At 40.9% G+C, this 22,305-nt stretch overlaps 1 protein-coding gene across 1 annotated transcript in view; it reads left to right on the top strand.

Annotated features, from left to right (window-relative positions):
* The window catches only part of SI (sucrase-isomaltase), a gene marked incomplete at both ends in the record, with an annotated part of 39,908 nt that extends 17,816 nt beyond the window's left edge, over positions 1–22,092 (top strand). The window contains 26 exons of the mRNA XM_084212280.1: positions 659–708; positions 1,986–2,156; positions 2,629–2,778; positions 3,939–4,145; positions 4,969–5,123; positions 6,027–6,195; positions 7,068–7,164; positions 7,562–7,674; positions 8,253–8,378; positions 9,087–9,215; positions 9,320–9,427; positions 9,523–9,585; positions 9,844–9,975; positions 10,560–10,644; positions 11,555–11,693; positions 13,684–13,817; positions 14,347–14,381; positions 14,473–14,589; positions 15,784–15,932; positions 16,453–16,537; positions 16,631–16,687; positions 17,282–17,406; positions 17,621–17,709; positions 18,897–18,946; positions 20,144–20,311; positions 22,030–22,092. Of these exons, the coding sequence (XP_084068406.1) occupies positions 659–708; positions 1,986–2,156; positions 2,629–2,778; positions 3,939–4,145; positions 4,969–5,123; positions 6,027–6,195; positions 7,068–7,164; positions 7,562–7,674; positions 8,253–8,378; positions 9,087–9,215; positions 9,320–9,427; positions 9,523–9,585; positions 9,844–9,975; positions 10,560–10,644; positions 11,555–11,693; positions 13,684–13,817; positions 14,347–14,381; positions 14,473–14,589; positions 15,784–15,932; positions 16,453–16,537; positions 16,631–16,687; positions 17,282–17,406; positions 17,621–17,709; positions 18,897–18,946; positions 20,144–20,311; positions 22,030–22,092 (2,966 nt within the window). The remainder of the gene's footprint in view (positions 1–658; positions 709–1,985; positions 2,157–2,628; positions 2,779–3,938; positions 4,146–4,968; positions 5,124–6,026; positions 6,196–7,067; positions 7,165–7,561; positions 7,675–8,252; positions 8,379–9,086; positions 9,216–9,319; positions 9,428–9,522; positions 9,586–9,843; positions 9,976–10,559; positions 10,645–11,554; positions 11,694–13,683; positions 13,818–14,346; positions 14,382–14,472; positions 14,590–15,783; positions 15,933–16,452; positions 16,538–16,630; positions 16,688–17,281; positions 17,407–17,620; positions 17,710–18,896; positions 18,947–20,143; positions 20,312–22,029) is intronic.
* Between the last annotated feature and the right edge of the window lie 213 nt (positions 22,093–22,305).

Genomic DNA, 22,305 nt, shown 5'->3' on the forward strand with positions numbered 1-22,305 from the left:
CAGCTCCACGTGCTCCTCTGGCCTAAAATAACAAAGCCATTACTGCCCTCCCTGCTGCTGCCAAACCAGGCAATAAAACATTTCATCACTTCATGGCCTGCCCAAAACTTACAGGTTGCAGTTTTACAGGGGAACCATTTGCAATTTGCTTGTGATGGCAGGATTTGTCTTTTTATATGTGGGGAAAAAAAAAAGTAACTTTGACCACACTTTGTATTTCTTTTTTCTGGTCATGTGTTATTTCCTTTCTTATGGTTCCATGGAATTTCTCATTATTGCTATCTTCATCATCACCATTATTTTTGTATGAAGAATCCTTATTTAGGTTATGTTAAAGGATTAGCTTTGATCAAAACTTTTATATTTAAGACAAACTAAGAAGAAATAACAATAGAATAAAAAAAAATCCTCTACATTTTAGAAGATCTGCTTTCAGTGAATTTTTGTGGAAAAAATTAGGTCTCCTGGGAGACTGGCCAAAGGAAAAATGGATATTTCAGTTCCTCAAAGAAACATTAGTAAATATTTGAGTTGCTTAGTGCAGCTTTGAATGCAGTCCTGATAATTAACAGTTAATTGGTCTCTAGCAGTGGCACAGCCCTACTTTAATATCATTCTTTTCTGCACTCCAACTGTAACTTCTTTCTTTACCTTTTAGGTACAATTGACAACAAAGCCTACATTTACTATGAGTTTAAAGTTTCCAACGTAAGTATTTGATTTTAATTTCTGATTTTTATCCAGCATCTTTTAAGAGCATTCTTTTCTCTCTTAATTCTCCTGTAAGATTTGCTGGAAAACAAAACATTTGCCAAAGCCAAGAGGAATCATGCTCAAAATACTCCCGTTTAACTGGGATGAAATCTGTTGCGTTTTTTCCTCCTAGTTAATAGAAATATCTAAATAACTCCTGTTTCCTTCCATGCAATAAACTCAGCAGCAATATTCACTGAACAAGAGAACTCTAAAGCACAACAGGCATTTAAAACAGAGTCAAAAAGGAGAAGCATGGAGTGTTTGTGGTTCTCAAAATAGTGGCGCTGTCAAAAATATATATATTTTTTTATACTGTGAAAATATAGCTGAATGTCTCCAAAGAGTGAGGGAGACCCACGCCTCGCCTGAACCCTCAGAAACTACATTGGGATCAAGTTTTATTGTGTTATTTTAAGCTGAGGGGGCCTTTGCAGGGTTCATGGACGTCAGGGTGGAGTCCTGATAGGGTTTCTATCTAATATTGACAGTAACGATCACCAAGCAAGGATTGCCAACGGCATGGTAACATATTATTTGTACAATGATAATGATAATAACATTAATATCGAGTAAAGGTAGTCATTCCTTTGCCATGATGAAAGAGCATAAACTGAGAGAGTGCAGAGGAACATGAGTGGAGCTCATGAATTAGTAATTTTTTAAATTATAATTAATCAAAGAATCATTTGTAGATAGGACACCCCCAGTTGCTGTTGGAGTTTGAAACCCCAGCAGCCGAATCATGACTGGACTGTGATGACATTTGAATTAACAATTAACCTCAACGTTCCCAGGGAGGGCAATAAGGAAGTTCCACACACGTGTCACAGCCATGGTGCACTTCCTCTCCTTGAACTCTTCATCTAAAAAATAACTAATGGCACAGAACAGCAAGTGGTATTTTTATATCAGGAGGAGTGAGAACCTTTGGATGTTGGAACCCAGCGAGTCTGGAGTTTATCTGCCCCGTCACAGACCCACCCCAGCCTTCCTTTACTTCCCTAGCAAGGAAAAAAAAAGCTGAAACACAACTCTGAATATTAGCTTATACATGGTAGAAAAGCTTTATTGTGATAACAACCAGCAGAGCAATAATTAATATGTGTGGGAAAAGATACTGGTTTATTCATGCTACAATATGAAAATCGTCATAGAAAAAAAATGTTAAATCAGGAGGACTTTTGGCAGAATTTTTAAAAGAAGAATATGACCACTGTATTATTTTTCAGAATGCTCTACAAATGACTGCTACACACAGCAATTATGCTGATCCAAACAACCTGAAATTTGAGGAAATCAAGATATTGGGATTGTCTCAGGAAATAGGATCAGTTTCTGTGTCTCAGGACAATACTGTGCAGGATTATACCCCTGATATCACCTATGATCCTGCAACAAAGGTAAAGCAATAACAGGGAAATGGAAAGTAAACATATTTAAAATTGCATCAACTTTATTTTATATATTGCAAAGGACAGTACCCAGTGCCAATGTTGTTACAATGAAATACAATGTGAATTTTATTACAGAATAAAAGTACAATTGCATTCAACTCTGCTGCATAAAAGTGCATCTAAGTTATGTTTGCAATGCAGCAGACAGCTTATTTCATGTATTTATTCCTGCTTGCTTCCAAGGAAGCTGTGGCATTAACTCCATATTTTTAGAGTCTTAATTCTTCAGACTGTATCTGTAAAAATATCAGTTGTGTGTCCTTGTAAAAGTGAGACTGTCCCAAATCTTACAGGATGGGGTTTTGTGGATTTTCAATTTTTAAGTATATTATTCTTAAGGACCAGCACCTCCTCTGACTGGAGGAAAGCTGGATGGGATGTGCCATTTAATAACTGTTCATTGTTTTATGTTTATAAGGTTGCTGTTATAAAAGGACTTCAGCTTGAACTGGGAAAATCTTACACAATCAAATGGACTCTAAGTATGAATATTAATGAAAGGTTTAATTGTCATCCCAGCCCTAATGCAACAAAAGAAAAATGTCAACAACTTGGCTGTGCCTGGGAAGTAAGTCATTATTTCTCTAAAATAATTAGACCAAAAAAAAAACCAAAAAAAAACCAACAGAATAAAAGGATTTCCTTTGTGGTTGTTACAGAATAAAAGTGGTCTGGGAGATTGGTCAGGTTTAAATAAAATGGGCCTCAGCTGGACTGTACTGATGGATTTTATTTACCTCAGTAGCTGACAACCATTTAAATTCTACCACATTGTATCAGGAGTTGAGGAAAAATGAGGCATTTTTTGAAAGATGGACAGAAATAATGTTGGAGTTATGAAAAAGAAGAGCATATTCAGCTGCCCCTTCTGCCTCAAAGGCACCATGGCCTGCAAGGCTCAGCCCCTTTGTGTCACCCAGGGACATTTAAAGCCAATTCCTCTGGATCTCAGTTTGAGAGGAAATCCTTGAATTCCACAAAAATCTTGATTCATTTGTAAACTTGTTTATATCTGCATCAAGGAGCTCCTTTAACATTATTAATAAACATGGTTGAACTTCAGAGGGTGCCTCCAACTAAATTATTGTCTGTTCTTCTAAATCTAAAATGCCCATTTTGGGCCTTTCCTATAGGAATGAAATCCAAAATTCAGTGTTCCTGCTGAAGCAGTTGATGAGCTGCTCTGGTTTTGTTGCACTACTAAAAGGACTTTTTGTAATTTCGGACATTTGGAAATGTCAGGAGATCTCAGATGAGTAGGATGTAATTTTCACTGGATATATTAAGGATAATTTGTGTGAATAAAGCCAGTGAAAGATCTGCTCTGATGCTGCCTGGGTATGAAATGGGTTTTGGGCACATCTCCTTGAAGGTGGCCAGAGAGAAATGGGATTGAAAGGGACAAAGTTTAGGAATTCCCACAAACCAAGATTAAACCATGTTGAGGGATTGATCTGAAGATCACAGAGATGGGGAAATTAAATCCCTCTTAATTGCACAAGGATTCAGTTTCCTGACTGAACTATCTGTACAGCCTTCACTGGATGGCTTCATTACACCTGAGTCAGCCTAGAGATTAATCTGTATTATTTCTTTATTCAGGATTCCATTAATTTTACCCCCAATCCCACATTTGACACAGATCTGATAAAAACAGCATTCCGTGCTAATACCCAATAAAAGATCCAGCTGATTTGCTAACCTGAAACTCCTCTCTGTTTGCACCAGGAGACATCAAATCCAGATGTTCCTTCCTGCTACTACAGCTCCAGCAATCCTTACCTCATCCAGAACGTTGAGTATTCCTCCACTGGAATTGTAGCCACCCTGGGCATGGATGACTCCAGGGCCAGGGCTAACGAGGCTTACACCACCCCAATCACCACCCTGCGCCTGGAGGTGAAATATCATCTCAACAACATGCTGCAGTTTAAGGTAAAGCCAGCCCAGAATTCCTCAAATGTTTTATTTATGGAAATTCAGAGGGCTCTTTATGGCCGAATTTATATTTCACAGAAAGAAGCAGCCTTGTGTAAATGGGTTTCTCCTTCTAAGCAATTATTATTGCTCTTAGCTTGCATCTTTTTTTTAGTCCTAGAATCATAGCACTCAATTTTACAAAGAAATTACAAAGAATCAAAGGTATAATGCCAGTGTATGTGTGTAATGTCAAACAGGAATTTTGAAACTGAAAGCATTTTGTTGATATGCAGGTAAATTTATCTGTAAGTGCTCTCATGACTCTGCAGTTTACTTTTAAATCCACCATTGCACTTCTATTCTAAAATTGTCCATCTAAAATTGTTCACTGCTGTTTAGCTGTAATTTATTACCCTGTGTTTAACAATATTGAGCTAGGTGGTCAGACATCAAAAATGAACTTCTATCCGCTTTCAAACCACAGAAAACCTGAAAAAGAATCCTAAAAGTCGAGTAAAAGAAGAACTAGAAATTATTAATCACACTTGCAAAGTATATACACCTATGTACAAAGTATATACACCAAAGTATATACACCTATATTCTGAATATAAGTATATACTTTAAATTCATGTAGGTAATTAGATGAGGTATTCATGATCCAAAACAAATCTTTGTTTTGTTGGTTGGGATACTTTTGCCCCCAACAAAATCCTGTGAAAGAAATGGTTCAAGGCCATGCATTTGAAATAAAATACCACAGCAGGTGCTTTAAAATCTGTATCAGATTCAGATTTCTGAACTGACTGGCTTAAATGAAGTGACTTTTCCTTCACAGATCTATGACTATGAGAACCCACGGTACGAGGTGCCCGTGCCCCTGAACCTGCCCAGCTCCCCCACGAGCTCCAGCCAGGAGCGGCTCTACGACGTCTCGCTCCAGATCAACCCCTTCGGGATCCAAGTGCGCCGCAGGAGCACGGGGACGGTCATGTAAGCCCCTGCCGCCCTCGGGGATGTTGTGTCACACGTTTTTGGTGGCCTTTTCCATGCCAAACCCTCTCTTTGTGCACCTGCTGGAGCGAAGAACGCTGGCGGCTCTGAAGGCTGCTCCTTGTGCGCTCCCCGAGTTTCTGGGAGGCAAATGGTCCTGAAACGCATTTTCTCTCTAAATTTCCAAAATATGACACAAGTTGCCATGCATGATGCTGTAGCAGGCACAGGCCCTGCGAGCCTGCCTTGGCGTTCAGAAACAGGATGCTGAGTCAGGATGACTGAACAAAAGGAGCCCCTCTCTCCCGCTCTCGGACCCTGGCTTATCTCTCTGTAAAGCTATAGGTCACTTTCCTTTAACCCTTACCATTGGGCAATTCTCAATCCTCCCTAACCCTATATAAACCCCTGTTTCTGCCCGGCTCGTTGGAGCCGCTGTCCCTGAGACCCTTCGAGACACTCCGTGGAAGAGCTACGAAGAAGACCAATAAAGACATCGTCTTGGAACCTCATACAGCGCTCTCCTCTCTTTCCTGGTCTCCCGAGTGCCTGCTGGGTGCACTGCCAGAGCTTGGGCTGGTTAGCCCCCCTCAGAGCTGAGCTATCCGGCTTTAGTGCAGCTCCTGGGTACACCCCGTAGCCCAGCCAGCGGCATTATGATGCCTGTGTGCTATTCCTCTCTGAGAGACACGAAGGATTTGGTGTCCCTAAACTCTTCAGCAGTTCTTACACACCCCCATTTCGTGTCCTTTAAGTTTTTTTGATAACCACAACACTTCCAGCCCATTTCCACTGAAGAGCGAGATCTCCAGAGAAAAAGAGTGGCTCAAAAAGAATTGTCTGCCAGACACATGGCCCTGAGGACGTTCTATTCTAATTTTCCCTTTCCTCTTCCCACTTCAGCTGGAATTCAGGCCTGCCCACCTTCACCTTCAGCGACATGTTCATCCAGATCTCCACCCGCCTGGCCTCCCAGTACATCTACGGCTTCGGGGAGACGGAGCACCCCACCTTCCGACACAACATGAGCTGGAACACCTGGGGCATGTTCACCAGGGACCAGCCTCCAGCTGTAAGTAGACAAAGAAGAAGAAAATAAATGTGATTTCTGAACCAAAGGGCGCAGAACTGTTCGGCACGACTTTAAAATCCAGTGGACGTCTGCTGGTGTTGGGCATTGGCTCTGAGCATATTGATCAGTTCACAATTTAGATGGTGTCTCCATGGCAAAGGTCATTTGTGAACCCATCATTTGTGACATGCAAGAACAATGTGAGGAGCTCAGGCCTTCAGTCAGATGTTGGAAGATGACAGATGGCTTAGGAGTAGCAGCACGTTCCTCCTTTTTTTTTTTATTCTTTTCTGCTCATTGTTTTGAAAATTAGACATGAGTCAGAACAATTCCTGTTGCTTGGGGATTAATTTAGTACTCGCACAGGTAAAGCAGAAATCTTATCTCTGTTTATTTGTCTTATTTGCTACAAGATAGCAAATTTCCAATTATCAGGGAATGGCCAATGAAATAGCAGTAGCTAATTATAGCCCTGACTTCCAGTTCAGGCTGGAACACATTTTGAGAAAATTAAATATAATGTCACCAGCACCTCCTGAGCATGCAGACACCTGGTTCTGTTTGCTAAGAAGGGAAAGTTTTGTCCTGAGGAAGCACCTTCTCATTAGTGAAGTTTAAGTGCAGCCATACCTTTGCTTTCCCTCCTGCCTGAGCAGTCTTGACAAGCCTGACAAATTGTGAAGCTCCACATGACCTTCTGCAGGTCTGCTTTGTGGTTAGGTAGGGTTTAGGTGCATACATTTAAAGTTTATTTGCCATGTTTGGCAAATGTCTCACATTTTATTAAATTTATTACAAAATGTTAACAAGCAAATGTTTGCAATGTTGGCTTCGTAGCATTGACTAAATACAGTAAAATGTTTTATTTGCAGTACAAGTTGAATTCCTATGGTTTTCACCCATTTTATATGGCTCTTGAGGAAGATGGCAATGCCCATGGAGTTCTCTTGCTTAACAGCAATGCAATGGGTAAGAAAACCTTCATTTTATCTCATAAAATCATGGAATGGTCTGGGTTGGAAGGGACATTAAAGCTCATGCTGTTCCACCCCCCTGCAGGGACACCTTCCACTGTCCCAGGCCACTACAAGCCCTATCCAACCTGGCCTTGGGCACTTCCAGGGATCCAGGGGCAGCCCCAGCCTCTCTGGGCAGCCTCAGGGCCTCACCCCTCTCACAGGGAGTAATTTCATCCCAATATCCCACCTAAGCCTCCTCTCTGTCAGTTGGAAGCCATCCCCTCTTGTCTGGTCCCTGCAGAATTTGTAAATTCTCTCTCTCCGTCCTCCTCCGCATGCTCCATTTCTGCATTCAGCATTTTGCAAATCCAGGCCTCCTTTTCTCACTCCCTTGCCTCCACTTCCAGATGTGACCTTCCAGCCCACCCCTGCCCTGACCTACCGCACCATCGGGGGGATCCTCGACTTCTACATGGTCCTGGGCCCCACCCCTGAAGAGGTGGTTCAGCAGTACACCGAGGTAGGAGCCTGACTGCTGCTGGGCTTTGGTGGGGGTCACAGACATGTTTTATGAACAATCCTTTCCTTAGCATTTTTCCTCCTGAGAAGCTGAGAGGCCTCAGGAACAAAATGTGAACAATGATTGTCTGCTGCTTTGGGATGCAACAGGTGGAGCTGGGATTGGTCCCATGGGGTTGTTTCTAATTAATGGCCAATCACAGTCCGGCTGTCCAGACTGTCTTGGTCAGTCCAAGCCATTGTTATTCATTTTGTTATTCATTCCTTTTCTATTCTTAGCCAGTCTTCTGATAAAATCCTTCCTTCTATTCTTTTAGTATGGTTTTTAATATAATATTATATATCATAAAATACTATGATAAATATTATGATATATAAATATAATAAAATGATATGATAAATAAAATAATAATATATCATAGTATAATATATGTCATAAAATAATAAATCAAGCCTTCTGAAACAGAGTCCAGGTTTTTGTCTCTTCCTTCCTCCTGGGACCCCTGTGAACACCGTCACAGCTGGGTCGGGTTGGTTTCTCTTCCCCTCCTCACCACGAGCATCCTTTCCTCTCTGCAGCTGATCGGGCGCCCAGTCATGCCACCCTACTGGTCCCTGGGATTCCAGCTGTGCCGCTACGGCTACGCCAACGACTCGGAGGTGGCCCAGCTGGTGGAGCAGATGAGGGCGGCTCAGATCCCCCACGTACGTTGGGAGCAAATAACGTTTGAGCTTCTGGCTTCCTAGCATTGACTAAATCCATTAAACACTAAAGCAGTAACTCACCAAAAACACCCCCACTGCGGTAGGGAAGAGCAGGTTTTGTGCCACGGACTCTGGGCTGGGTTAAAAGCTGGTTAATTTTCTTAATTATTCACACCAAAGAATGACAGGAAGGAGCAGTGATTAAGAAAAAACCAGCAGGGAGAAAAATGAAGCAGGATAATTTCATTACCATAACGCTCTGTGTCAAGTCAGCTGTGATTTGGCCCAGGTTGTTGTTGGGGTAGTAGGAATGGCACCTAGACCTAACAAAATTATGCTATAAATTGAATGTGGATTCATTTTAAATATAATAACATCAATGTTTCCATAGAGAACAGCAATTCCCATTTTTTCCTTATAGCTATGGAAATATAGGTGCAGTTTCTGTGTACGTATGTCCAGACAAATCAATTTTTTTCTCTATTTTGTATCAATTTCTCCCCTCAATTTGGATGCAGCAGTGAAAGGTTTATTTTGCTCATAGTTTGTGTAACATTAATTTAACAACTGCAGCCTGAAGTTAACCACTGCTTCCAATTTTACACATCGAAAGTTCCATATTTTACTTATTTTGGCCAGTTTTCAATATTTGGAAAAAAAGAGGAGAAAATAAATTTAAATTAATTGTTGTTTTTTCTTTAACTTCAGGATGTCCAATATGTAGATATTGACTACATGGAAAGGAACCTGGACTTCACCCTTTCCCCACGTTTTGCTGGATTACCAGCTCTGGTCAACAAAATCAAAGCAGAAGGAATGAGATTCATCATTATCCTGGTCAGTTTGGAATATTGTTTTTAAATTCCAATACAGCATCACAAAATGAAGAATATATTCAATGTGAGTTTTGAGCCTAAGTGTAAAGGTGTTTCTATTTGTAGGATCCAGCCATTTCTGGGAATGAAACCGATTATCCTGCCTTCACCAGAGGTGTGGCCGACGATGTCTTTGTACAGTGGCCTGATACCAAAGAAATCTTATATTCCAAGGTACTGTCCAGGGAAGAGCATTTAACTGTGTGTTGTTGATGCTCAGTTTGTATTTGGTGTGGCTTGATTATTTAAAATATTCTTTGTCCCATTAGGTCTGGTCGTTTCTTCCCAATGTTCAAATCAATGAGTCACTGCCTCATGAAGACCAAGTAGAGGTAAATACTGACATGGTTTGGTTCTGGACTCAAATATAGACATTAATCAATTAAAACAGCAGCAAAATCATTGATAAATCTCATGGCAGGAATAAAGTGCAGAAACTGGTTAAGCCTTCCTAAGAGCCAAAAATCTTAGCAAGCAAGCAATTATTTTTTGTCATTTTTTAATTTGTATTTTTTTCTTAAATTCCAGAGTTTTAACTATGGAATGCCTCCAGTCCCCTCATCTGTCTTGTTTTCCTTCTGTTTTTACAGAACTACGTGTCCCACTGTGCTTTCCCAGACTTCTTCCGCAATTCCACATTGGAGTGGTACAAGAGGGAAATCCTGGAGGTCTACAACAATCCCGACCCATCAAAAAGCCTCAAGTTTGATGGGCTGTGGACTGTAAGTGTGGAAATGATCTCTGGGTTATTTTTCTCTGCCCAACACTGGTGGAGAGGGCCCCATTTCCTGATTCCCAGAAGTATCATCAGTGTTAAATTCCCATTAAGAAAATGTTGGACTTGATGATCTTGGAGGTTGTTCCATTGAAACAAAGAATTGCTGAATTTCAGAATAGTCTGGGTTGGAAGACATCTTAAAAATCTTCTATTCCCACTCCCTGCCATGTGCAGGGACACCTCCCACCATCCCAGGTGCTCCCAGCCCCAGTGTCCAGCCTGGCCTTGGGCACTTCCAGGGATCCAGGGGCAGCCCCAGCTGCTCTGGGCATCCTGTGCCAGGGCCTGCCCACCCTGCCAGGGAACAATTCCTTCCCAATACCCCACCTAATCTCACCCTCCTTCAGCTCAAACCATCCCTCTTTTTCTGTCACTCCATGCCCTTTTCCTGCCTTTTTATGGAAGCCCTTTTATGGAACATGGGACTTCCAGCTGAGGCTCCTGAGGAACCCTGCAACGCTGCTTGTGTGCAATTCAGCATTTATGGTGTTCTGTAGCAAACTGAGGGGTTTTATTCTGTGTTTTTAGGACATGAATGAACCAGCAGCTTTTATGAATGGTGCCATGGGTGGCTGTAAGAACGACCTCCTAAATTATCCCCCCTACATGCCTCGTAAGTCTGATTCCTCCTTACAAGTTTTAGGTTTTTCTGGTTCCTACATAAATTCTTATCTGGTATATGGGGCATAAAAGCTGAAATAAAGATGGATTTATAAAGCCACAGATCCTCACTGAACGTGGCCCTTTATTCCTGAGATTATGGGCACACTGCAAGCCCAGGTATTTCAGCAGGAGCTGTGCAGCACTTTGTAAAAAAAAAAAAGTTCTTTCCAGCTCCTCACTGCATATGGATTTTGGTCCCTATTTTGTGTCTAAGTGCTTTGCTTGAGGCATGCCAGAGAATTGAGCTCTCTGTTTTTAGCACTTTTCTCAGATGAATAATGCAATTAATTAAATATTTAGAAAATATCCATGTGTCTCCTCTCATTGCCATTTATGTGAGCAGTCAAACGCTTGAAATGCCTCGCTTTCTTAGCTCAGCTTTCCTGAAGTACTGGTGTAAAGTAGTACTAATTAGGAATTATTTATTAATGGTTTATTAGCATACTCTCACTGCTTACTGTTGTATTCAGGTTTCATGAGTGGTTTCTCAGGAATTTCCAGGAAATTAATATTCAGATACACAGATCATACCCCCACCACATCTGGTTTTCTGTTTATGTGATTAGTGTGGCAGTCTTCAAAAAGATTTGAAATATTTTCTGATATACTCTGTTTATTCTTTGAGCATCAGTAGTAAGAGCATCTGTAACTGAACTATTAAAATATTCACAGGCTCAGATACCTGCATAGGAATACTGCAGACATTCCATTTTGAAAATGCTATTTTTATAATTATTAATAAACAAGTGACAGTATAAATAGACTGAATACCAAACAGATTATGAAAATTAAGTAACCCAAATGATTAATGCATGAATATTAATAATAATAAAAATATATGTTTCTTCCCTTTGCACAAGAGTTGGGACACATGTCGGTAGGATTAATCTACAAAACTCCCTGCATGGAAGGTCTGCACTACCTCCCAGATGGGACCCCAGCCAGACACTTCGATGTCCACAGCCTTTACGGATGGTCCCAAGCCAGACCCAGCCTGCTGTAAGTGCTTTGTGTGTCCCACTCTGCCTCCAGGATGTGTTCTGATGCCCCAAGGGGCAGAGGCTAGATGGAGTTCAGAGGAATACAGTGGAGATTTACTGAAGTGCCTTCCAAGGCCACACCCTGGCAGGACGGGAGCCACTGCTGTGATTCTGATGGCTCCAAGATGGGAGCAAAAGAGAGCTTGGTCACGAGATCTCACATTTTTATAAGTTTTAGTCCATTTGCATATAGGAGTTAACTCTCCAATTAATAGCTTCAAATTATGAAGTTTCATCCTCCTTGCTTGCTTGCCCACCCTGCTCTGCTCACGGTGCTCATGCTTTGGGCCTGAGGTTTGAACAGCTCCAGTTGCTGTTGGGAGCTACATTTTCCTTTCTTATTCCTGTTATCCCAAAGTCACTCAGTGCTGCTGATGGGCTCAGGTCCCTCTCTGGCTCTGTCAGAAATGAGGAAGCTCCAGAAGTTTCTCTCCTAAGCCACCCCTGCCAACACCTTGTTGTGCACACCCAGTGGAGCGGACAAGAATTTGACAGGAAAAGGAATATCACCGTTGTTCCTGTGTTTTAAATATAAGCTCTTTTCCTCTGTTTGCAAGGCACTGCAACAGAAATCACTACAGTAAATCTCACAGTTCACACAGATACTCTTACACTGGAAATTTATAGCAAATCTTATCTATAAAAAATATATATATACATGTATTTCAGTCCCAAATTTATTTTTTGGCAGTAACCGAAGGGGTCCTTGTGAAACTGAAGAAATGCAATAATTTATTTGTATGCTAAACCACCCAAACAGAAAGATTATTTGCACACAAAACTCACAAAAGACTGTAACTGAGAAGTGAACATCAGTATTTTATGTAACCTGGTGTCATTTCAGTCCTCCATCCATTAGACACAGGAACTTCGGGATATTGCCTTGATGCTGTTCTTTTGTAATGAGGTTTTTGCATAGCCAGAGTCCTTATTAGTGAATACAGGAACTGTTTGGAGGTAAATTCAGCCTTTGTGACCTGAATAATTGTTTTTCATGGATAGAGAGCTATGGAGCTGCAGGCCTGAGGCTCCAGGCACAGAATTCTCAGGTCCTGCTCATCCCTGAGCAGCTCTGCACGTGACATTTGCTGTCTCCACTTTTGGAATTTTGGCTGCCACCTCCAAAGCATTATTGACACAGGGAAAGCAAGCAGAGAATTAAAGTGTTGGACAAGATGTTACAAAGGAATAAAGGATCCTAGGAAAGTTACTGTTTATCTTAGAGGAAATAATGGTGGCACATTAGTCTGGTTTAATTGCTGCGGTAATTTAAGTGACTTGTGTATCTTTGCTGTAATTATGGTGTCACTAAAGCTGCAAATCCGGTAGAAAAATAAGCAAATAGTGCCTTATTGAAGCAGCAGTTTAGGCAATTATGGGGCTCTCACATTGGAGAGCAGTGGGATTTAGGGCGATTTTCTGACTAATATTCATACTGATATCCTGTCTTTCAGAAGGGACTAAAAATCCCTGACTCTTTTTTTTTTTAATTTTTTAGCACCTTTTAGTCAACTAAACTTATCCTGAGAGGTCTGATATTCCTGCTGCCTCTTTTTTCACTCTTGTGAGCCTTTTGGCTTTAATTTTGCTAAATTATTTCCAACTGTTGCTTCAATGACATGCCATTGTGGAGCACCCAGAAAATGGGCTTAGAAAACTTTCTCCACATTCCCATTTTGCCACGGAGGAGTTAGCCTGAGCTGGAAAACTCCTTTTTAATCTCTCATGTTTGCCAGCTCTCTTTGCAGCTGCAGCTTGGCCAGCTTTGCTGGGATTGTGTCTGGGTCACACTGAATTGCCATAAAAAGCACCAAGGGACTGGATGTATACGATGCAGCCCTTCACTGGGACAACACAAGCCCAGTTATTTATTTTCAGAGGCTCTCCTGCAGTAAGTTCTGGTGCAGCATTCCTCCTGTAAGCTGTTTGTGTGCCTGTTCCCAACGCAGGGCTCTGCAAGGCGCCACCCAGGAGCGCGGGATCGTCATCAGCCGCTCCACGTACCCCAGCAGCGGGAGATGGGTGGGCCACTGGCTGGGGGACAACACGGCAGCCTGGGACCAGATGCACAAATCCATTATTGGTACGTGCCAGGGACAGGGCCTGAGTGCCTGGCACCACCCAGTTGTGGAATGGTTTGGGTTGGGAGGGACCTTAAAGCCCCTAAATCCAGTTCTGACCTGGCAGAGACACTGTCCGCACACCAGGCTCCTCCAAGCATTATCCAACCTGGCCTTGCTTCTCCTTCACCTCCTTGCTTTTGTGTTCCTGTGATTATTTTAGCTGAAAAAAAATTTGTTCAGCAAACAGAATTTGTGGTCAATTCCTTTCTCACTTTTTCTTCTTGCTTCCTTCTGTACCAGGGGCTGGGAACTCCTTTAATTCCCTTCGGATCAGGCCCTTCCATGCCCTGTGTCCTGCCACTCATTTTTTTTCTCTGCTCCACCTGCATCCCATCTCCTCCTGTAGCAGGAAAACACAACACATTAGAGAAATTGTGGGGCTTGGATTTGGTTCTTTCTCCTCTGAATCAGTAGTGTAATAAACACTGCCTATGTAACCATAAAGTAAAAAAAACCCAGCGAGTAACTCCAATTTATTTCTCTTTTCAGGCATGATGGAGTTCAGTCTCTTTGGAATATCTTATGTAAGCTAATGAGTTATTAACTTCTATTTAATTACCGTGATGCTGTACACGATAATACAGTTTTCCATTTGGGTTGTTCTGAAAATTTCAGACAGGAGCTGATATCTGTGGCTTCTTCAAAGATGCACAGTATGAGATGTGTGTCCGCTGGATGCAGCTGGGTGCGTTTTACCCATTTTCCAGGAATCACAACGAGAAAGGAACACGGGTGAGTTGCAATTTTTTAATAGTTCTTAGCAGCTGGGCCTTTGCAACACACAGGTAAAACCAGCCAGAACAAAGCACAACTGCCCTGGCTCAAAAGAAAAATACATTCCAAGTAAAATGGAGAAAAACAGAACACTTTTGGCTCTTTATCAAATGAAAATTGTCATTATTTCTAGGCTGGCTCTGCTGTGAGCCTCCCCATCACCTGGGAGGCTTTGTGCCCCCAGAGGGGCTTTGTGCCCCCAGAGGGGCTGCTCTTGAAGGAAGCCCCCTCTAACTTTGCTTGCACTGAATCAAACTCTACATATTCTCCCCTCTGTGCCATTTGGATTTCAGTGAGCTACAGCAGGGCTAAAATGGAGATTTTGTGGCAAACACACTTCAAGAAACAGAACTGACCTCGGTGCTCTCAGCCCTAATTGCCCATAATTACACAGCAAATGAGAAAATGGGGCAGTGTAATAAGATGCTGGAGTGAGACTCAGGAATTTCTGTGCTCTGCATGTTTGCCAGCATCAGATATTGTATTTCTGCTGAAAGGAAAGGGACATAATTGCCTAAATGCAGGCTAAGGAGTGGAGTGGAGAAAGCTGTAAAACAAGATAACTGGGAAAATGAAAAAAAGGGAAACAGCACTTGTGTTCCAGGGAAAGCTTCAGGTCCAGCAGAGTGGAGCTATTTAGATGGCAAATATCTAATGGATTAAAGTCTCCTTTTCAAAGCCAGCTGCTTTATCTCGCAGCACACACCTTCCACGGGCCCTGGCAGCCTTCAAAATGCAGATTCAGGGTTATCATGGCACCTCCAGCCCTGGCCAATTTGCCAAGGTATTGTTCCTACATTTAATAAAGACTTGAGGCTCTCCTGACACCAGTCCTTGGCGCCTCAGACTCCTGCTGCGAGCAGAGGGCTGGTGGGTGACGCGCCCTGGGACGTGTCACACCTTGGGGACACTTTGCATTAAACATTTTTACTTTTTCCCCTGGGTTTTTATCAGCCTTCCTCTTTCTAGTTCCCCTCCTGGGGCTGACAGTGACAGGCACAGTTTTCACTTGCTCCTGAGGTGAAGAATAAACAAACGAAGATGCTCTGCTTCAGAGGAGAAATTTCTTCGGTTTGTTTTGCTGTGTTGATTTGCTTTCTTTAGCATTCTCGTGCAGTCCAACCCAGCTTCTCTAACAACACTCTCTTGCAGAGGCAAGATCCTGCTTCCTGGGATGCAAACTTTGAAGCCATGTCCAGGCACGTGCTGAACATCAGATACACCCTGTTACCTTACCTCTACACCTTGCTGCACGACGCCCACGCCCACGGCAGCACCGTGGTCCGCCCCGTTCTCCATGAGTAAGTGCAGTTCCCCTGCTCTCCTCTCCAAGAATTCCCATTAAAGCTCCTCTAGTTGTGACCTTCTGACAACAAGAGTTGTCTCTTTGTTACAGCATTTCCCCCTTCAACTCAAAAATACCAAGTCTTGGCTGGGAAAACCAGAGTTTTTTTTGCATGTAGCGATTTGCTTTTTATGAAGGAGCTCAGGAAACAGTGGCTCAAATTAAAAAGTCTGTCCCAGTCTGTCCAAGATTTTATTACTGTAAATAATAAGCATAAGACTTTGAGAGTTTTGTTGTCCCAATGTCCTGAAAAGCAAAAGCAAAGAAATGGACCAAAACCCCTAAAGCTGAGCACTAACTTGCATTTCTCTACTGAGTAACTCAGGATCTTTGTGCAGCCGTTAATTGATCTCTGAATTATTAACAGCAATAATGAGGAAACAGACAGCAGAAAGAGTAGGTGAAATTACTGACAGGAGGGTCTTCAAGGAGGAGCTCTTTGGGAAAGCTCAGCTCTGGCTGTCTCATCCTGACAGGTTTGTGGGAGACAGGACCACGTGGGACATCGACGAGCAGTTCCTCTGGGGTCCTGCCCTGCTCATCAGCCCTGTGATGAAAGAGGTGAGCTCTTCATCTTATTTATTGCTCAAAGTCAGTTTAACTAAGCTTCACTTTTTGATTTGAGGCGCCTAAAATTTGTGTGTTTAACTGCAGAATGAGCGGAGTGTCGTCGCGTATTTCCCTGATGCCCGCTGGTATGATTATCACACGGTAAGTCACCCTAAAAATATTGCATTTTAACACTCTTATTTTCTGTATTTTCATGGTGCTGAGCATGGCAGAGTGGTGGGAACACCCTGCCTAATTTGCATTTCATATAAGTTCTTAGAAACATAAAAAGAAATAATGAAAATCCTCGATTCCTTAATAATAATGTATGATAACATGACCAGAGTTATGATAAGTGAAAAGGCGAAGTTAATACCTTTAATTTAGATTTCTTTTCACTTTTTGTAACCCTCAAATGATACAAAGATTTTTGTAATGGAATTCTCTAATAAAGAAAGAAAAAAAAACAGGTTTAGTTGCATAATTTTTCCTGGAAAATAATAACATATTTGGAAATAGGAAGAGCAGGATTAAAACTCTCTTCATTAATAACAGGTTTGTGTTTCACCTGCTTGGCCCCTTTGGTTCAGCTGCCATCACCCATGGTCAGGCCAGCCTTTTATAGACCCAAAAATTCAGGGTTTCTCTTATTAATAGTTACTCCTGCAGTAACAACTCTAATTAACCTGTCTAGAGAAATATTACATTTTGTTCTGAAAGAAAACCCTGTAAAAACTCATCTTTTTTTGTCCCTAGAACTCAGATACTGGCTTCAGGAAACAATTCCAAAATCTGTCAGCTCCTCTGGAGCACATCAACCTGCACATCCGAGGTGGATACATCCTGCCTTGGCAAACACCTGCTACTACAACTGCTTACAGGTAGGAAGAAGTGAAAATGTTAAATTTGTCTTTTTGTGGGGTTTTTTGGTTTTGTTTGGTTTTTTTTTCCTAATGGTCTTTAGCAGTATGGATGGGAAGATGGCTGTGGGAGGTCAGCTGGGTGGTACACGACTTTACTGGAAGGGAATTGCCCTTTGGGGGATGTGGAATGTGACCAGCTGAGGGAACTGAGAGCAAATTGTGTCGTGCACAGCCGGAAGAACCCGATGGGGCTGACGGTGGCGCTGGATGACGCTCAGATGGCAGCAGGACACCTCTACTGGGACGATGGCGTTCGCATCGGTACGGCCAGCCCTCCTCCCCGCCCCAAAACCCCTTTTTTCTGTTCCTCTGGGAATGCTGGATGCTGCTAAGTGAGGCTCCATCCCTGGGGATAGTCAAAGCACAAATTCAAGCAGACAAAACCAAACCCAAGGGTGTGAGCTGGGGAGAGAGGGAGCAAACTCTGGGGTATCCGAGGAGGAGCAGAGGGAAGGGGTGGATTTGGCCAAGGCCATTTCTGGGTATCAGATCTGGACCCACCTTCAGAGGTAAAGCTGAAATGAAACCTGCAGACCAACATTACAGAAACATGATCCTTCCTGAGTGAAGCGACACCACGCTGTCATTTACAGAATTAATGTGTAATTCTGTAAAATGTGTTAAAATGTGAATTAATGTGTTAATTCAGTATAAATGAACTTCTGCCCTGAGAAAAGGCAGGTAACAAAGATTCCTCCTCAAACCTGTGGGAACCACAACCACAGATCATGTGAGAGCTCTCACTAATTCCCTCAACGTGGCTAAATTTTAATTGTCTGCAGGTGACAGACACAGAGCTGGCATTTCTCCTCCCCACCCACCCAGAGAGCACTACCCTTGTAATAACAAGGAATTCCCACATTTCCCAAGGAAATGTGCCTTGCATGGGCACCTGGAGGGAGTCTGCAGGAGGCTGGAGGTGGATCTGGAGGTGCCAGAACGGGAATCCAGAAAGGATGGCCACGTTTAGGGAAAGCTGGTGATGGATGGAATTTGGGGGGAGCATCTCCCAGGGTGACACTCCCAGCAGTGAGGGAAGGCAGGACAGGAGCCCCAGGGATCAGCACTACGCCAGGAATCACCTGGAATTGTCACCTGGGAATGGAGGGGGATGTGGGAAATGACTCTTCATTTCTTCAATGCATCAAACAAACATTTTTCTCCTCATCTAAACTCCCCTGATGTCCCTAGTGCTGTTTCTTTGCCTGCTTTTATATCTTACCCCTAAAATGTTCTCATTTTTTCCTCATTTCAGCTTTATATACACTGAAAGTGTTTTATGTCTAATAGCATTCATCTCCTGGAAATGCACAACTTCTCTTTATTTACATATAAATACATCCCTTCTATTTGTAAGCTGTCTGTGGACAGAAATTTTGATAATGTGTTAAATAAGGTGGCCAGCAAAGACATTTTATTCAATTTCTTTCATTCTTTCTTTTTAACAGATGCATATGAAGATGGTGTTTACCTGCTGACATCATTTACTGCTAAGCAGGTAATCACATTAGCTCATATTTATTCAATAGCCACTTCAGGTGATTTTTTTAAAATATATTTTTAACTATGGGTATTTTATTTGGGTCTTCCTAATGTCTACGTATCCCAACCTTGCATTAAATTGTGCTCACAGATGATTAGGCTACAAGAAATGTGATTAAATTGTGTAAAGAATGAATTTAGGAGGGAATCTGAAGAGTATTGTTAAATACAATTGTCAGACTTCATTTCCATACCCAGTGAAATATCTGGAAATAAATTAGGCTCTAATTACAGGGACTTTTGGCTTGAAAGAAAAGCTCTTTCCATTGTAGGAGAAAACACACTTTCTTATTTCATTATTTTCCAGCGTGCCACAATGTCTTCTAATTTTATCCACACTGTTCTTTCTTCTCATCTAATTCTGTCTTTGTCAAATAAAAGGGTGTTAATTGCTAAGGAAGGGAGTTTGTTTTGCTAACACTCAATATTTGCAGTTGTAAGGAGATTATAAAATAAAAGCACCTTTCCCTGCTCTTACAAAAACTTGCTGAGGAAAAGCCTAATTAAAGAGGTCGTGAATTACCCAACAATGAGAAACACTCACCCTCTGAGCAGCAAATATGTGGAATTGTGTCATCCCAAAGAAATCCAAAATCTACTTCAAAGCGCAGTAACTGTATGAGGGAGGGATGGGGAGGCAGGAGCTGCTCTGGGAGGGCAAAAAGCAGGAGGAGAAGAGCCTGGAGCAGCTCTCAGAGCACCTGGAAGGTGACACAGGGCAGGGAAGGAGGGCTTTGTCCTGCAGCTCCTGCTGCCCATCCAGGGGTTGGGAATTTCTTGTTCTTCACAGCTGAGTGGCAATGAAAGCACAGCAGAGCCCAGGATTTGGCTGGGTTAACAAAGTGGAGAAAAGCTTTCAGTGTCTAAAAAATAAATAAAAATAAATTAGGAAATAAAAATTGAATAGAACCTAAAAAACCCTGGAGTGAGGACAGCAAATGAAAAGCTGAAGTGGATGTCAGAGAATGAGGGAATGGTTTGGGTTGGGAGGGACATAAAAATGCTCTGATTCCATGGCAGGGACACCTCCCACTGTCCCAGCTGCTCCAAGCTGCCCTTGGGCACTGCCAGGGACCCACCCAGGGGCAGATGCTCTGGGTCTGCACCAGCCTCATCCCAAACTCTGACATTTGCCTTTCCCTCTTCCTTCCAGAATGTTCTGGAGATCACAGTTACACATCAGAATTACACAGACCCAAACAACCTCATGTTCACGGAGATCAGGGTGCTGGGGGTGCCCAGCAATGTCACTCAGGTGACAGTGACACAGAACGGGGCAGCAGTGCCATCCAACCACACGGTTGTCTACAACAGCAACAAGGTGAGATGCTGCTTGAAGGGTTACCAACCTGCATTTGTGCAATTAAACCTCTGGAGATGGTTTAAAATATTTAAAATATTGAAAATGTTTTTACTTACCATATTTAAAATATATATATTTAGCATATTAAATGTTTTTATTAGCCTTTTAAAAATATTCATATATTTACCAAATTTAAAATATTTTACTTACCATATTTTAAACACATATATTTACCATATTTAAAAATTTTACAATAGCCTATTTAAAATATTTTTATATTTACCATATTAAAAATAATTTTACTTACCATATTTTAAATATCTGTATATTTCGCATATTTTAAATATTTATATATTTAGTATATTTTATTTTTCTATTTAAAATTTTAAAATATTTTTATACACCATATTTAAATAGATAGATTTAGCTTTTTAGAATTATTATATTAGCCTATTTAAAATATGTATATATTTACCATATTTAAAATATTTTACTTACCACATTTGAGATATTTGTATATTTAGTGTATTTAAAATATTTCTATATTTACCAAATTTTAAATATTGTATTTACGATATTTTAAACATATATATTTAGCATATTAAAAATTTTTATAATAGCCTATATAAAATATTTATATATTTAGTATATTTTAAATATTTATCTATTCACCATTTAAAAATATTTTTACCATATTTAAAACATATATATATTTATAATTTTAAAATTTTTATATTAGCCTGTTTAAAATATTTATATGTTTACAGTATTTAATATCTTTACTTACCGTTTTTTAAATGTTTGTATACATACCACATTTAAAATATTTCTACATTTAATGTATTTAAAATATTTATATATTTAGCATATTTTAAATATTTTACTTACCATATTTAAAATATTGGTATATTTAGCGTATTTAAAATATTTATATATTTAGCATATTTTAAATATTTATATATTTACCAAATGAAAAATATTTTTACTTACCATATTTTAAACATATCTATTTACCATATTTAAAAATTTTATATTGGCCTATTTAAAATATTTTACTTACCATATTTTAAATATTTGTATATTTACCATATCTAAAATATTTACCATATTTAAATATTTGTATGTTTACCTTATTTTAAATATCTATATATTTAGCATATTTGGTATTTTTTTATTAGCATATTTAAAAATGCATATATTTGCCATATTTTAAATACACCTCTGTTTACCATATTGAAAATTAAAAAAGAGGCAGAAGCTGCCATCAGGTAATGATTCTTTAATACCATTTAATGCCACTTCTGGCAGTGGATTTTGTTCCCTAACATCTTCCCTGCAACCTGGGAGATGTGACAGGAGGAAAAGCTTCTCTGAGCATTCTTGGAGATTCTGCTGTTGACTTTTTAATGGAAAAAAATTCATATGCACCATTGAATTGCAATGTATTCCAAGTTTTTCTACTTTAAAAAAATTCCTTTATTTTTAAAAGAAAAGGAGCCTCAGCTCTAAAAGAGCCTGTGGGAGAAGGAAGGGATCAGAGAGTCATGGTCAGACCCTCCCAAATCTGTGCTGGTTAAACTCAGTTTGTAGTGATGTATTCACAAATGTAAATAACAAAAGGAAAATAAATCCTTGCAGTTGAAAATGAGAAGCCAATTTCTCCCTGGAACACAGAAAGCGCCGTGGATCTTTAGGGCTCAGTTACTAAATGTGCATTTTGTGTGTTCTATTCCCAGCTCCTGGAAATCACCAATCTCCAGCTGAAACTGGGCCAGAGCTACACCCTGCAGTGGAGCTAGGAAGGAAAATAAAATCGGCCACGCCTCTGCATTTTCCCATGTTTTTAAAACCACTTTTCAATTTTCAAAGTGCTTTTTTTGTCACCTTGGAATGCTTTTTCCCTTCCCAACGCAGCAGTGGAGTCAGTTCACAGCCAGGTGCTTCGTGCATAAAGCAGCCACGAGCCAGCAGTGCCACTTCAGGGTAAAATTCACCTTTCAGAGTGAGAACTG

The sequence above is a fragment of the Fringilla coelebs genome (assembly GCF_963513975.1).
Source record: "Fringilla coelebs genome assembly, chromosome: 10".
NCBI classification, from domain to species: domain Eukaryota; kingdom Metazoa; phylum Chordata; class Aves; order Passeriformes; family Fringillidae; genus Fringilla; species Fringilla coelebs.